Raw genomic sequence first — 17819 nt, forward strand, 5'->3', positions numbered from 1 at the left:
AAATATATATGTGTTCAGTCTTCTCTTTTTTTTCCAGAATGCTAATGTGTTTTTTAGTTCTAATAGCCTGTGAGTCTAAGATTGATGATAAATTGTAAAAAACTTAATCTCAATTATGCACGGCTGTGTTGCCCAGAATATAGCTTTTCCTGACTACTAGGGCTTCCTCTGCTAGCCGCTCACTTGCTTAGTTCCACTACTGTCATAGTAGATGGGGACAGAAAGTGTGGTGAAATTCCCAGCAACCTGTTTTACAACTTGTCTTTTCTGGTAAAAAGAATACAGAGAGGAAAATGTTACGGGTCATGACTAAAAGTGAGGGTTTACTGTTTTACATTATTTATGGTCTTTTAGCTTCCAATTAGTTTCAATATATATATATTTTTTTGGTCTTTGATTAATTAATTAATTTATTTATTTTGGCTTCATTGGGTCTCCGTTGCTGCACGCAGGCTTTCTCTAGTTGTGGCGAGTGGGGGCTGCTCTTCTCTGTGGTGTGCGGGCTTCTCATTGCAGTGGCTTCTCTTGTTGTGGAGCACGGGCTCTAGGGCACATGGGCTTCAGTAGTTGTGGCACTCAGGCTCAGTAGTTGTGGCTCACGGGCTCAGTAGTTGTGGCTCGTGGGCTCTAGAGCGCAGGCTCAGTAGTTGTGGCACACGGGCTTAGTTACTCTGCGGCATGTGGGATCTCCCCAGACCAGGGCTCGAACCCATGTCCCCTGCATTGGCAGGTGGATTCTTAAACACTGAGCCACCAGGGAAGTCCCTAGTTTCAATATTTTAATGTTTTAAAATCACATTTCTTTTGGGGGAAATTCCCTGGTGGTCCAGTGGTTAGGACATGGAGCTTTCACTGAGGTGGCCTGGGTTCAATCCCTGGTCAGGGAACTAAGATCCTGCAAGCTGTGCAGTGTGGCCAAAGGAAAATCATATTCCTTTCAACAAATAATAAGCAAGGGGATGTATCATTTCAAGATGTTGTATTTGTTGATAAAGAAACTGAGGCATGAAAGACCAGTCAGATAACCTCCTTTACGTGTATATAACTAATGAGGATCTTTTGGAGGGGGTCAGAAAAATCAGTTTTCTCTTTCATCTCTCTCTACTTGGTAGTGATAAGAGGGTGTTCACTCTCTTGAGAGCAGTCCAGTCTATGGAGGAGATTTGGGGGGCAGAAATGTTACCATTTGTAACTACTATTTATTCAGCATCTACTAAGTGCCCAGCTGTGTGCAAATACTTTACACGTTGTCTCATTAATCTTTATAATGGTCCTCTTTCTTTACAGATAGGAAACTGAGACCCAGGCTGATTACAAAACTTGCTGAAGCGCACACAACTTATGCCTGCAGGAACCGGTCTCTCTGATTTGAAAGCTCAGACTCTTTCCACATGTAGCTTCCTTCAGGGCACGGTTTAGTAGCTTAGTGGAACTGGAGGAAAATGGTGATTACAGTACTGTAGATAAGGGCTGTGGTAGGGTTACAGTGTGGTGTTATGAGGGCCGGTGCGAGGGGAACCTGGGAGACTACTTGGAGGAAGTCATCTAATCAGAGACCTGATGGGACAGTAGGAGCTAGCCAGGGAAGAAAGGGCCAAAGAGCATTTCAGGCTGAGTGGGCCAAGAGACATTCCTGTACTTGGGGGAAATCAGAATAACTGAGCAGGGCCATGGCAGAAGATGGAGAGGTGGGCTTGGCAAAAAGGGGAGAGGGTAAAGAGGAAGGCGAGGGTCGGGGGGTGGGAGGGAGACAACTATAAAGAGCCTTGAAAGTCTACTGAGGGGGTTAGGAGTTTATCCTCAGGCCAGTAGGGAACCACTTAAGGGTTTTTAGCAAGAGAGGGACACATGTAAAAATCTGCATTTTATAAAGACCATTCTGGTAACTTCGGGGAGAATGGATTTGTGAGGGGCTGGAATGGGGGAGAAGTTGAGAATGATTCTCAGATCTCTTTCTTGAACAAGTGGACAGAGTGGTGCCATTCACTGAGACAGGGATCAGCCTCAGGAAAAAAGTCTATTACATTATCTAGGAGAGTGATCTGATTCATTAGAACTGATTTTGCACAAAAATTCAGTGTATGTTTAGAGCTAACTGGATAGACCTATGTTCATAACCATTATCTACATCAGGTTCAGAATCAGGTTCAATCTTAAGAGATTTGGGTATCCTTGTACTGATCCCCGTATCCTCTCCCATTTAAAAAAATCTTGATGGTGTATATGGGTTTTTTAAAACATTAAATTGAATTATACAAGCCACAGTGGTTTTCATACATTTACTGTTTCAGGCAAGATTCTTTATAAAAAGGAAATACCAACATGGGATTTAAAAAATATGTATTATATCATCAGATTTCCAATTTTTCTAGGTACTGGTAATTACTAAAAATGCACAAAATTGAAGGAGTAGTGGAATTATACAACTTTTCAAAACGGGTATGGTTGCACGGTAAGGAAAAAGTTGCCCAATGTACTATACTTGCTTATTGATTCCTTCCTCTAATATTTATGATCTTTAGAAAATGTTACTGTTGGTTGTTCTGGGCATTCTGTAGAACATACAATATTAAAAATAATAAAATTATAGAGCTGGAAAGAAGTTTAGATAATTCAGTTCTCTCATTTTACAGTTGAGGATAATGGGCATCAGAAAGTTCCTACAGTTGAGGAATCTGGGCAAAAGAAAATCCACTTCTTTGGCGGTGGAATGAAATAACTCTGTATCCTTGGACACTCACACTGTTACAGGAAAGGAAACTGATAACTTCAATCTTCATGTTCTTTCATTGTAATGAAAAGTGGAAAAAAAATACAGTTTTGTGGAGAGGATTTGTATTGTTTCTTAAATACATCATTGGGTCTCAACATTTATTTTTAGATGGAATGAAACTTCTCCACAGCTGTTTTGGGAAAATAATAATACAGATCAACTTCACATTAAAGGTGCCAATAGCATATATGTATATAGGATATTGGCTTGTAAAATATGAGAATGGAAACCAACTAATAAAGGCTACAGTGTGCCAAAGAAATTGTTACCATTAAACATTTGTAGAGCTTAGAGTATTTGCAAAATATCTGTCATTTGTATAACCACAATTTCCCCACATTCTAACAATGAAATTTCTTGTTGAAAGTTAATAAAAATATAAAGCACTTTTAAGAGCTATGTATTTCATATACACGTAACAACATCGTACATTCTAAACAGTTCATACTACTGTTATGGCAAAAGAGAATAAAAATTTATATTTCTATCAGGGACAAAATGAAGTAGGTGAAAAAGTTTATTGAAATAGACTTCTGACAGATAAAACATTGTTTCTAACATGTTCAGCAACTGATCTGAGGCAACACAAAACTACAAATTAAATATTTAATTCTTCACTATTGGAAATGATAAAGCATAGTAGAAATTCCTCAATAAATGCAATGTAATATTTAGTGTATCAGATGCATCAAATATGGTACAGTCTAGAGTCTGTGTGTGAGATAATAGAAAAAATATATATTGGTCTATGTCCCTGGTTCCTGACACAGTGCTCCCCAAACCTTTGTAAATTCTCAAGTGGCAAGAGCACTAGAAGCATCTTTTGTTCTATTGCAGTGACTCCGAGTGGGCTCCTAGATGGCTCCTAGATGGGGGCTGGTCACCAGAAAGACCACGCCATACTTAGAAGCTTGAAATTTTCAGGCCTGCTCCCCATTTCTCCAGAGAGGGCAGAGGGGATGGAAATGGAGTTAATAATTGATCGTGCCTACATGAGGAAGCCTCCGTAATCCCAGTGGTACCCTTTGGAGAGCTTCCAGCCCAATGAATACATTCACCTTTGGAGGGGTGATGTACCCCAGCTCCACGGGGATGGGGGTTTCTGCGGCGGCACCCTCTCAGACTATGTATGTTTTCATCTGGCTGTTCATCTGTATCCCTTACTTATCCTTTAACAAACTGGTAAACATCAGTAAGTTTTTCCCTGAGTTCTGTAAGCTATTCTAGCAAATAATCAAATCAAAGGGGAAGGGGGTGGTGGGAAATCAGACCGAAGTTGTGGGTAACCTGGGGACCTGCTACTTGGGATTGGCATCTGAAGTAAGGTGGGAGCAGTCTTGTAGGACTGAGCCCTTAACCCCTGGGATCTGACACTGTCTCCAGGTAGATAGTGTTAGATTTGAGTTAAATTGTAGGGTACCCAGCTGGTGCGGTAGGGAATTGCTTGGTGTGGGAAAAACCTCCATATACTTGGTGACCAGAGGTGAAGTGTTTTGTGTGAGTAGCAAAGGAGAAACCCAGAAGAAAGACACAGCAGGAGAACTGTAGGTTAATTTCAATGCACTGTTTCTCTCCTAGGACCCCTCCACTCTTGAGAGTCTCTGAAAAGACAACGTAAACTTGTTATTTTTTCTCTCCAAGAAAACATAAAAAGGCAACCTTCTTCTACATTTGTATTTTCTCCCAACTGAACATTGCTGTAGAGAGAGTCCATATATTACTGGCATAATTCCGTTTTGAGGCCTTTGTAATGGAAGGAACCTGTTACATGGCAGGTGTTTGACGAAACTGTAAGTACTTGAAAACAACCAAAGTGTATTTAACTTCGTTTCCCAGGAAACTTAAAGCAAACGGGGCTATTCTGTTGTTAAATTGCCCCACCCAAACGGGCAATCACATAAATCGGCCTAGTAAAAGACCTCCTAGGGCCCTTTAAGCCATCAGTACCATCTACACTACAGCCAGTCTCTTGGCTTTCACTGCAAGGTTCCCTCAAGTTCTGCTTGTGGCTGTTTAAACCCCGTCCTTACAGTTTTTGCCAAGAAGGCCCAGATGCAGCAGGTCTCACGATGTTTCAGTAAACGAGTTTGACCGGGGGGTGGGGAGGTGGATTTGCGGTCCTCTTCGCAGAGGGGCTTGCCGCGGGGAAGCTCCACGCCCAGCGCGGGACAGGGCGTCTCCTGGATCCGGGCTCAGGGCGCGCATCGAGAGGCAAGAACTCGTTTACAGAAAGAGCCATCCGGGTAGATGACAGCGTTTCTCAACCTAGCCCCCGAGGGCGGCTCCCTGCAGATCGCTACCCCGAGGGTCTCCCTCCCCTTAGCTAAATTAATTTTAAAGTCATGTATTATTCTAAGAACGCATGCATATGTTACATTTACTTCCACAGCTTAGCCTCATTAGTTTCAATATAAAAATAAAAGTTCACTTTTCCCCACCTCCACGCACCCATTTCCGTTCCGGCCGCAGCGGAAGGTTTGCGTGGCCTCCCCGGACCCCGCCCCTCGCCCCTCGCCGCCTCCCTGTAGGGAGCGGAGCCCACGGCGTCCAGGGGAAGGCGAGGCCGAAGGCTCTCTCGTGGCCAATGGCCGGGCTTCCGAGCCCCGCCGACTCCTCCCGACCGCGCCCGGCGGGGGCTAGGGGAAGGCTCCGGCGGGCAGCCATGATCCTGGCGCACGTCTGCGGGTTGACCCAGTGCAAGAAAAGGTAACAGCCGCCCAGGGGCCTGCCCGCAGCGGCCAGGGCCGCCTCTCCCGCGAGGGCTTCCCTTGGTGTGCTCATTCCCAAAAGCCGCCAAGCCGAGGCGAACCAGCCACCTCAGCGAGGCCCGCCCCCTCCTCGAATTCGCTGGCATTCCTTCCCTCTCCTGGGAACCGAGTCTAGTCGCCACTGACCCATCCCACTTTCTTTAGTCAGCTGTAAGAGATGTCAATTTGGTTTCCAAAACTAGGAGAGAGAACCAGAGGAAGAGTCTAAATTTTCTATGTATTTGCTTCTGGAGAATGCAGGAACCAGAGAATTAGCCCCTGGGACTTTAAGTTATGCTCCAAGTATGGGGTGTACCTGTGGGAACTCTGCTGCTTGAGGAAGACTGGTTTCATGATTGGGGTCACGCAGCATAGGTGAGAGAGGGGTTTTGTTTTTGGTTTTGTTTTTCCTATCACACTCTAGATGAAGACCATTTATTGAGGATCTCCCACAGAAGTAAAAAGCAGCTGATGTGGGACTTCCCTGGTGGCACAGTGGTTAAGAATCCGCCTGCCAATGCAGGGGACACGGGTTGGAGCCCTGGTCTGGGAAGATCCCACGTGCCGCGGAGCAACTAAGCCCGTGCGCCACAACTACTGAGCCTGCGCTCTAGAGCCCACGTGCCACAACTACTGAGCCTGCGCTCTAGAGCCCACGTGCCACAACTACTGAGCCTGCGCTCTAGAGCCCACGTGCCACAACTACTGAGCCTGCGCTCTAGAGCCCATGTGCCACAACTACTGAAGCCCGCGTGCCTAGAGCCCGTGCTCCGCAACAAGAGAAGCCACCGCAATGAGAAGCCACGCACCCCAAAGAAGAGTAGCCCCTGCTCACCACAACTAGAGAAAGCCCGCATGCGCCCAGAAATGAAGACCCAATGCAGCCAAAAATAAATGAATAAATAAATATTTTAAAAAAGCAGCTGATATTGAGATAGCACCATTCCCACTCTTTAAAGAGAAACAGAAAAGGTTATCCTTGCTTGATTTTGAACTTGGGGAAAATGTCAGATAAAATGGATATGTTTATCTAGGCAGTCACCTAAATATGAAATCTTTAGATTGCCCTTAATTAAGTAATGATGGGGCAAAAATTTCTCCTGGGTGTGCAGCTGTGTAGGGCGTTTGGATTACACCTGGGCAGTGAGACGCCCAGTGTGGGCATCTCTGAAGACACAACAGCAGCAATAACATATTTATTGAGCACGTGCTATGTGTGATTCTAAGCATATGAAGTAGCTGATGTCGTTAGTCCCATTTTACAGACGAGGAAACGGAAACACTGTGTTTTTCAGGGTGGTAGGTGCCCTCATTCTCCAGCTGCTATGAGTATAGGCTGCCAACAGCTCACAGTTGTACCTTCTCTCAAGAATTGCCCTCGCTGATGGAAGCTGCCTTTCCAGGACATGCTCAGGTGGTTACACCGCAGGGCTTTCAGGTGTGGTCTGTAGCTAAAGGATGATTGCTAGGAGGGCTCCTTCCTGCTCCAGGGGGAACCGGTTGGCAGTGTCATTCCTGCCCCACAGCTGCTTGTGGGATCAGGCTGGGGTGGACTACAGCGGCACCCACATCTTTGCTTTGCTTCTTCCCTTTCCCTGTCTTGCACGCCCCATTTCCTTATAGTTTTCACCTGAGAACCTCAAATCACTAGTACAAGAATCCCCATCTCAGGCTTCTGTGAAACCCAACCTAAGACAGCTACTGTGCTCTACAGGTATACTTAAGGTTCGGTTCCAGACCACCACAATAAATCGAATATCACAATGAAGTGATTCACATGAATTTTTTTTTGTTTCCCAGTGCATGTAAGAGTTATGTTTACACTATACTGTTGTCTATTAAGTGTGCAATAACGTTATATCTAAAAAATGTACATACCTTAATTTAAAAGTACTTTATTGCTAAAAAATGCTAACCATCATCTGAGCCTTCAGTGAGTCGTGATCTTTTTGCTGATAGACTTGCTCAATGCAGGGTTGCCACAAACCTTCAATTTATAAAAGCAAAACAAAATGCAGTGTCTGCGATGCACAATAAAATGAGGTATGCCTGTACTGGGTTGTGAAGTTTTCAGAGTTTTATTTTTAATTCCCTAGAGATAATTCTGTGGAAAGACAACTCACTAGTTTCGAACATGTATCAGATGAGTTTTTCCTCTGGTTAACACAATGAAATACATTAAGGAAGCTATGCTGCTAAAATACTACTTTATTTGCGTAAAGGAAATAATAGAATGGCTTCTTTTAGATGCCGTTTGGCCAAGAAAACGCTATTTCTACCAGGGATGGAGATAGCCAGAGTAGGTGATAGATAAGTATTTATTCATTAATTTCTTGATTGATGAAACTGATTATGAGAAGGAAACATGTTAATACTGTTTTTAACAGCTTTATGGAGGTATAATTGATAGCCTTTATGGAGGTATAATTGATAACAGCTTTATGGAGGTGCATATTTTGATAATATATGTGTATACCGATAAACCATCACCACAATCAAAGTAGTGAAAATATGCATCACTCCCCAAAGTTTCTTCAGCCCCTTTCTGGCTCCAGGCAACCGCTGCTTTTTGTTTTAGTAACATAAGGTTGAAAAAGGTCCTGAGCTTCAGTTGTTCAGTAGTTGGGCATGCCTGAGCACAAGGCACGCAGGGATTTCCACGGGGTAAGAACATGAGTGAAGTTGAAGTAACTGGGGCCAGGCTGCCATCTGCTTATTGGAAAGGAGATGGATACAAAGCTGGACGCTGATGACAACTTTGGCATCCAAGGCACAGATTCCGTAGCATGTGGCAAATTCTGGTGAGGTTCAGGCAAACTTTGGGATTGGGACAGCCTGGGGTTTTGTTACAGGTTAAAGGAGGCTCTGTGAGGGAGTGATACCATCTTTGAAATGCACAACCAAAATAAAAACATACAAACAAAACTCTCCACCCAGACTGAGAACTCCCAGGCTGACACTGGAAAAGGAATCTCCTGGGTTGTGGGACATGGGAGGGGGGGGGTAGTTGGACAGCTGATTTCTGCCCTTCCAGTTCGTTGTCCTCTTGGTTCTCTTATTGGCAGCTCCTGGATATAGGAGACATACTTTCCCATTTTAACCCTTTGGCTCAAGCTTGCTACCTCATAGTCCAGCTCAGACATGATTAGAGTGTTCTGAGGCACTGCTGAAGGCTCTGGCAGAAGCAGCAGAGAGATAACACAGTGAGGGCCATAGTTCTAGAAAATCTGGCATTTAAAACCGAGTTTTCTCATCTTTGCTTTATGGTCCTTTCTCCCATGCCTGGTAATCCCCTTCTTCGACTCCACAAAGTCAAAACCAGCCAAACCCAGTTCACAGCTAGCTCCTTCCTCCTCTCACTTCTTTGCTCCTTTCTGAAATTCTTAGAGCACAACAACGGATGGTTAGCTTCATAATCTAGCCCTTGATCTCAGTGGTCTAGATCTCAATGGTGTAGGTCATTGCTGTCCAATAGAAATATAATATAATGTGAGCCACACATGTAATTTTAAATTTCCAGTGGCCACATTTTTTAAAAAAGGGGAGGGAACAAACAGGTGAAATTATTTTTTAATAATATATTTGCAACTCAGTATTTCCAAAATACGATCATTTCAACAAGTCATCTATATAAAAATTATAATGAGATATTTTACATCCTGTTTTATACTAAGTCTTTGAAGTCCAGTGAGTACTTACAGCACATCTCAGTTTGTATGAGCCATATTTACGTATTGCACATTACAAGTCTAGATATAACATCATGGCCTAGATCCAAAATTAACTAAGTGTTCTGCGGGGAAGAGAGGAAGTATATGAGTTTTCTTTTGGACACGCTGAGTCTGGGGTACTGGTAGACATTCTTGTGGACGGTGACAATAAGCTTTTGGAAATGCAGTTCTAGAACAGCAAGACAGCATCTTTCAGCTTCATTTGTCAGAGCAACATATACACCTCCACAGTAAGTTCCCAATTTCATCTTGTTTTTTGAGTCCATACCTTAAGAGTTTTTCCCCACATCCTAACTTGCACGTTAAACTGTGTATGTTCTACTCCAGTCAGTTCATCTCCACGTTAGCTGGTTTTCCTGCACGTTTTCTCTATCAAGTAAGTACTTATCATATACATTTTCTGTATATTTATATCGTCTCTCCTTCAGGTACCTTGAAAAGAGTTGAGCAGCAGGATGGGCACTGTTTTACTTGAACATAAAGAACCATTCAGCTAATGAACTTTTATTCAGCATGAGCAATTATCCTAAATATAACTTGGTTAGTATTTTTTAACTGCATCCTAATTAATAGCTATCTAGTTTTAAGAATAGCAAAACCTGTAATGTCTTAATTTTTTTTTCTAATTGTAAAAGCGACGAATGATAATATCACTCTGAAGGTTTAAAAAAGGGTGACAATACTCAGTATTTAAAAGATACAAAGAAACGGACACTTTTATCCATTGATGGTGGGAATGTAAATATCTACAAGGATTTTGGAGGGCAATTTGGCAATATTTATTACAATTCAAAACGTGCATACCTCTGTCTCTGCAACTCCAGTTTTAGAAATTTATGCTGTGGGAATAATTGGACAAGTGCACAAATTTGTGTGTACAGGAATGTTGATTCTATTATTGTATTTTTATTTAAAAAAAGGAAACAACTTATATTTCAACAGCTATTTACTAGGCACTGTAGTAGGTATGGGGCTACAACATTTAATCAGACATAGACGGTCCCTTATGGTTTAGGAAAGAAGACAGTCAACTAGACATTCATTGATGCAGTGTTGACAGTATAGATTGTGGTTGAAATGCATCTGAGGGGAGCTGAACCCAGACTTGGGAGGAAGTGAAAGCTGCTTAAGTGATGTCTAAACTGGGTTCTAAGGGGTAATTGATAAATTACATAATGGAGTACAATGCAGCTATTAAAAGTAACTGTGTACATGTGGAAAGGAGTAAATAGTATATCACTGAAGAAAAAAAAAATCAAGCCAAAAAACAGAATAGTATAATTTTATGTTTATAAAATTATGTATGTTTCTTTAGTGTGCAGATATGTATATATGTGAATATATATTCATATACACACACAGAAACAGAGACACAGAGCTCTAGAATGCGTCAAAATATAACTATGGTTGGTAGGATTTCAATAGATTTTCAGTTTTAAATGTAAATATATTATTTTCATAATCAGAAAAAAATTGAGCTATTTTTTAAAATAAAATTTGAAATAAAAGTAATACAGGTTAAGTGTAGGAAATTTGGGTTTTAGAAAGATGAAGAAGAAAATAAAAATGACTAAAAATTCTATACCCAGGGTGACAGATCATCAATTATGACATTCTGGTGTATTTCCCTCCATTCTTTATATGCATGTGAATGTATTAGCTCTTTTCATAATGATACGTGTTTTGTAGGCCAGTTTTAAATTTTAATATATTCAGTATTAAAAGTAATTTGAACTTATATGTATTCTATCACAGAGTAAAAGTTAATTCCCCAAATTACAGTTTACTATGCTTAATAGAGTTAAATTCTTATATATATTTGGGGAATGTATTGACATCAAATGAAACAACTCACTTGCCTCTGTTTTCTTTTTTTAATTTGGCACAATTAAATTATTATATGTTAATCCTATCAGTAATTTCTTCTGGTTGCTGGCATTTGTATGAGTAGATTATGGGTAAAAATTCACTTTTCATGAGCACAGATGAATAATATTACTAGATCCCATTAGAACAGTGCCAGCCATGATATGAGTGCGTTACACTGTGCTGTATAGTTTCCAGCGTAGGCAGGAGATGTAGTGAAGCACAGTTCCTTGATTTAAGGATTATGTGTTGCATCTTCTCTGCTATATTGCTTGGGTAGACTGTGGTAGTGCTGTCATTCATTCCTTATTTATTTATTTATTTATTTATTTATTTATTCATTCATTCATTCATTCATTCATGGCTGTGTTGGGTCTTCGTTTCTGTGCGAGGGTTTTCTCCAGTTGCGGCAAGCGGGGGCCACTCTTCATCGCGGTGCGCGGGCCTCTCACTATCGCGGCTTCTCTTGTTGCGGAGCACAGGCTCCAGACGCGCAGGCTCAGTAATTGACTCACGGGCCTACTTGCTCCGTGGCATGTGGGATCTTCCCAGACCAGGGCTCGAACCCGTGTCCCCTGCATTGGCAGGCAGATTCTCAACCACTGCGCCACCAGGGAAGCCCCATTCATTCCTTTTTAAAAATAGCTACTACAAACCAGAAGAATTAAGTCAGCATATTCCCTGTGTCATTGACAGGCATGTTAAACAGCCAGAGAGTTTCTTCCTTATATAGGAAGTCAAAAAATATAAACTGCTTTTTGAGTTAATGGATGTAAAGTACTTGAAACAGTGCCTGATACATAATAAATGCTCAATAAATTGTTATTTTTACTATTAATAAGAACAAACAAGCTATCAGAATACATCTAGGAGTATCTTAGATCTATATTCAGTTTCTCATCATTGGCTATGGGATATGAAGAGTAAATTGATATCAGGATTTGGCTGGAGGTCATGCTTTTTCATGTTGATGCCTAAGATCTGGAATAAAAAGTTAAGGAAAGACGCTGTATTGGGATAAATAAACTTAACTAAACTGAGTTGTATTTCACCTCAGAGTGTAGCCCTCAGTCAGTAACACTGTTTTGAAACTGAATTCCCTAGATAAAAAGGAAACAGTTACTCTTGATACTTTTGTATAGGTTCATGGAGTCTGTTTGGTGAATGTGATTATGATCTCATATGATCAGCTGAGCTGACATGAGAGTAAGTTACATTCATGGGATGACTTATAACAAGAAATATCACTTCGTCAGGCAAACAACTCTCAATCTGCTATAATGGTCCTGTTAGAATCAAACTTGTCTATCTATATAACATGACCAGTGAATTCCATGCTTGGTGCTTTAGTTGTTTTAAGTAATTCTGTTTCTTAAAGTTATTTCAACAAAGTTTACGTGCAAAGTTAGAAGTCACTATTACATAAATATAACACTCTATGTTACCCAGGCTATAAATGCTTTCCAAATTTTTAGAAGTTGTATCCTTGGGGACAAGTGAGATGCATTCAATGTAAATACACTTTGTTTTACAGAGCAAAGAATTTGGAAAGCTGAAAACATTGTTGTTCGTTCAGCCTAAGCAAAGAAGCCAAGAAAATCTCAGAGAGGTAAAGAAATTTAAAAAGTTTGTTTTCTAATAATGATTATTCCAATGTTATTAATAGTGCTTTTCTTCTATAATTTTAAGCGAATACAGGTTAACACTATGAAAACATCATGCCAAATTATTTTTCTTACACTTCTACTGTCCTAATCCTTGCCTTAAGTTTAGGGTTTTAGAAAACAAAATGGGATTAAATAAAGATGGTTGTAATATTTATATTTTCTTTTGGTCTAGTGAAGCAATCTTTCATTTATATCATATATGAATTAAAGAAATACTGATCATTGAGTTCCTACTGTGTGTTATGTTTGAGGTATGTGTTTAAGATAAATCATTGATTTTGAATATAAATAAATTTATTTAAGCCTATTAAAATGTTTTCTGTAATTTTAATTTACTAATCTTTGAACAGACTTCACAGCAATCCATTATGTAGCTATGAATTTCTGTTCCTAAGATATTAGGTGGACCTTCTCTACTTCTATTAAAATTTTAATATACTTAGGTAAATTGGATTTACATTTGTTGTTTTTTAGCCTCTAAAGGCTGTTTTGTAAACCAGCTCTAAAGTAAAAAGAGATATTGATTTTAAACATTTTAAGATATAAAGCATTTCAGAGTATCCTAAAAAATAAAGTGCTATATTACAGGTATTCATCATCTTTGGCATCAGACGTTTCTAAAAGTCACTGTTTTCTGTGCTATGACATTGTCTTGAATCCACCTATACCATTTTAGTCCAGGAGATTCCAACACTGGTATCATAGCCATGTAAGTTCTTGTAATAACGAGCTGAAATTCTTATCTGGTTACAGACAGTCCTCGACTTAGCAGTGAATTTACAATTTGGAAAAAGTAGTATAAACAAACATGATTAAGTTCAATTTATCTTTCTTATAGAATCTAATTTAAATACAGAATTGTGTTCCTAAAGGTGTAAAAATAGATATTTACTCACTCTTTATGAGTCATAGGCATACTATGAGAGATTTTAGTTTGGAAAACTTGGACATTCAGATTGTATGGGTGAATAGTAATAACTGGATACAGCTGATTTGCTTTTATTTTGGGCTTCAGTTACCTGGGATTGAGACCCATTTATTTCAAATTACTGTGTTTAGCTGAAGCTAAAAAATTTTTAAACTTTTTATGTTGATAATTTTAGGCTTACAGAAGAATTGCAGAGATAGTACAGATAATTCTGGTATACTCTCTACCCAGTCTCCCCAGATGTTAACATCTCATGTAGCCATGGAACAATGACCAAAACTAAGAGACTAAGATTGGTTCAACAAATACTGTAAATTAAACTACAGACTATTTAGATTTCCCCAGTGCTTCCACTGTCTTTTTTTCTGTTCCAGGATTCAAGTCAGGAGACCACAGTGCTTTTAGTTTTCATGTCTCCTTACTCTCCTTCAATCTGTGAAAGTTCCTCATTTTTTTCCTTGTCTTTCATTACATTGACAGTTTTGAGGTGTACTGGTTAGATGTTTTCTAGAATGTCCTTCAGTTTGGGTTTTTTTCTCATGATCAGACTGAAGTTATAGATTTTGGGTGCATGACATTAATGTCTTATTACTGGCGATGTTATCCTTGATCAGTTGGCTAAGGTGGTATCTGCCAGGATTCTCCATGGAAAGTTACCATTTCCCCTTTCCATAGTCTGTCCTTTGGAAGTGAGTTACTAAGTCCAGCCCAGTCCAGGGGAATTAAGGTACATCTTCTGGAGGGAGGAATATTTAAGAAATTGTAGACATATGTTAAACCTCCACAGTTATTAATAAATACTTTATGGGAGATACTTGGAGGCAATGTGGATACCCTGTTTCTGTCACTAATTTTAGCATTCATCAGTGGATCTTCCCTGCAGCAATTATTACTTTGGTACTCTAGTGGTGATGCTCGGTTTTCCTCATTCTGTTTGCATTAATAATTCTTCTGAAAGGAAGAATTGCCTCTTTTCATTTATTCATTCATTCATTCGCTTGTATATTTATATCAGTATGGTCTCATAGATATTTATTGCCATATGGATATTTATTCTATTCTTTGGGTTATAATTCTTTATTATCATTGTTTATTATATTGCTTAAATTATTCCAGCTCTGGGTATCAGGACCTCTTAAGGGTTGGCTCATGTGTCCATTTGACAGACCCATGTCTTTTATTTATTTTATTTTTATTTCCTTTATAATAATAATTATTTTCACCAACTTACTTTCTGGCACTGTAAGATTCTCCAGGCTTATCTTGTATTTTCTATGCCCTGGCCCAAGAACCAGCCATTCTTTAAGAAGTATAGTTCCTTTTATTGGAGAATGGTATTTAGAAACCAAAACCTGTCCACTAGGTGTTCTTGTTACAACTGGAGAGTCATTACTTCTAGGCCCTCTCAGTGCATAGAGCTGGCAAGTGTTGGTAGTATATTAACCCATTTATCTATATTCATTTCTGTATATATCCATCTGTATATATATTAAAATAAACATTAGTTCAAATGGATGTCTTCAACTTCAGCCTGTTACCGTAGGATTTATTCTAGCATTCCTCCTTTGCTTGTTTGAAACGTCTTTCTCCCACAGATACAAACCTGACTGTCATTATCTATTGTACAGTACCATTTGTTGGAGAGACTGTCCTTTCCCCATTGTGCATTCTTGACACCCTTGTTGAAGATCAGTTGACCATACATGTGTGGATTCATTTCTGGGCTCTCTATTTTGTTCAATTGATCTATATCTGTCTTTATGCCAGTACCATACTGTTTTAATTACTGTAACTTTGTAATATATTTTGAAATCAAGAAGTGTGATATTTCCAGCTTTGTTCTTCTTTCTCAAGATCGTTTTGGCAATTCGCTGTCCTTTGTGGTTCCATATGAATTTTAGAATGTTTTTTCTATTTCTGAAAAAAAAGCTGTTGGAATTTGATAGGGATTGATTGAATCTGTAGATTGCTTTGCGTAGTATGGACATTTAAACAATATTAAGTCTTCCAATCCATGAACGTGAGATGTCTTTCCATTTGTTTGTATCTTCTTTAATTCCTTTCATCAATGTTTTATAGTTTTTAGTGTACAGATCTTTTACCTCCCTAGTTAACTTTATTCCTAAATATTTTCTTTTTGATGCTATTGTGAAGGGGACATCCATTGTGACAGTGATCTTAGCAATTATTTCATTGATATGACAAAAGCTCAGGCAACAAAAGCAAAAATAGACAAGTGGGACTTGGAAATTCCCCGGCAGCCCAGTGGTTAAGACTCCGCACTTCCATTGCAGGGGACACGGGTTATCCCTGGTTGGGGAACTAAGAGCCACATGTGGTGCAGTGCGGCCAAAAAAAAAAAAAAAAAAATAGACAAGTGGGACTACATCAAACTAAAAGGCTTCTGCACATCAAAGGAAAGGAAATAATCAACAAAATAAAAAGGCAGCCAATGGAATGAGAGATAATATTTGCAAACCATTTATCTGATAAGGGCTTAATATCCAAAATATGTAAGAAATGCAACAGCGCAATAGCAAAAAAACAAATAATCAGATTAAAAAATGGGCAAAGGAACTAAATAGACATTTCCCCAAAGAAGACATACAAAAACCCAACAGGCAAATGAAAAGATGCTTAAGGTCAGGAAAATGCAAATTAAACCACAATAAGATATCACCTCACACCTGTTAGGATGGCTATTATCAAAAATTCAAAAGACAACAAGTGTTGGCAAGGATGTGGAAAAATTAGAATCCTTGTATACTGTTGGTGGGAATGTAAAACGGTGTAACCACTGTAGAAAACAGTATGGAGGTTCCTCAAAAAATTAAAAATAGAACTACTCTATGATCAAACAGTCTCACTTCTGATATTTTTCCAAAAGAATTAAAATCAAGACCTCGAAGAGGTATCAACATTCCTAGGTTCATTGCAGCATTATTTACAATAGCCAAGACGTGGAAATAATCTAAATGTCCATCGACAAATGAGTGGATAAATAAGTTGTAGTATATCTGTCTAATGGAAAGTTATTTAGCCTTCAAAAGGAATGACAGTTCTGATACACATAACCGTATGGATGAGCTTGAGGACATTATGTTAAGTGAAATAAGCCAGTCACAGAATGACAAATACTATATGATTCCACTGACATGAGGTATCTAGAGTAGTCAAACTCAGAAGCAGAGAGTACAACAGTGCTTGCTAGGGGCTGGGGTGAGGTGGTTATGGAGAGTCATTACTTAATAGTTACAGAGTTTCTCTATGGGGTGATGGAAAAGATTTGGCAACAGTGGTGATGGTTGCACAACAGCGTGAATGTAATTAATGCCATTGAAATGCACACTTAAAAATGGTTAAAATGTCATTAAAAATTTAAAAGATATGGTCATAACATGTAGAAGTTGATACTTAAGATTTTAAGCACCCTAAAATTTCAAAATTTTTAATCAAATCGCCTTTGCAGAAAACTTACCTAGCAGGTCAGAAAATGAGGCCTTTTAGTTAGTCAAGTGTTTTTATAAATAGTAAATTAAGTCTGTACATCATAAACACCAAATTTCAAAAAATTAAAATAAAATATTAACACAAAACTATACTCATTTAGGAATTAAATGGAATTTTAATTATTTAGTAATGAAAAGGGAAATTTAAGGATCATCCTTATAAATGTCCTTCAAGAGGTGAATGGATAAACAAACTGATACAGCCATACAATGAAATACAACTGAACAATAAAAAGGAACAAACTGTTGATTCATACAAGACACGGATGATCTTACATGCATTTTGCTAAGCCAGACACAAAAAGTAATGCATTGTATGATTCTATTTATATGATATTGTGGATGGTAAAACTGTAGGGAAAGAAAACAATTAGTGGTTGCCAGGAATTAGGTGTCAAGGAAGGGGTTACCTAAGAGTAGAATTGCTGGGTCGTATGATAATTCTGTAGCTTTTTGAGTAATTGCCATACTGTTTTCCACAGTAGCTGCACCAATTGCATTCACACCAACAACCCCCAAGGGTTCCAATTTCTTCACATCCTTATCAATACTTGTTATTTTCTACTACTACTACTACTATTATTATTACTGCTGTGCT

The 17819-nt window shown here is 39.2% G+C and overlaps 1 protein-coding gene across 11 annotated transcripts in view; it reads left to right on the forward strand.

Moving 5' to 3' along the window:
• The first annotated feature begins 5284 nt into the window (after positions 1 to 5284).
• Positions 5285 to 17819, forward strand: part of LOC309627933 (uncharacterized protein) — a 146117-nt gene continuing 133582 nt past the window's right edge. For 6 of the 11 annotated variants that reach the window (XR_014244034.1, XM_082390329.1, XM_082390332.1 and 3 more), the window contains exons 1-3: positions 5285 to 5479; positions 9579 to 9627; positions 12652 to 12726. Coding sequence is in view for 5 of the 11 variants with exons in the window: in XM_082390329.1 (XP_082246455.1) it covers positions 5358 to 5479; positions 9579 to 9627; positions 12652 to 12726 (246 nt within the window). In the remaining 6 variants the exon portion in view is untranslated. Of the gene's footprint in view, positions 5480 to 5944; positions 6204 to 9578; positions 9628 to 9679; positions 9792 to 12651; positions 12727 to 17819 lie in introns of those variants that run through there. The other 5 variants (XR_014244035.1, XR_014244038.1, XR_014244036.1 and 2 more) reach the window with 3 other exon arrangements.

The sequence above is a fragment of the Balaenoptera borealis genome (assembly GCF_965194805.1).
Source record: "Balaenoptera borealis genome assembly, chromosome: 4".
Classification (NCBI taxonomy): domain Eukaryota; kingdom Metazoa; phylum Chordata; class Mammalia; order Artiodactyla; family Balaenopteridae; genus Balaenoptera; species Balaenoptera borealis.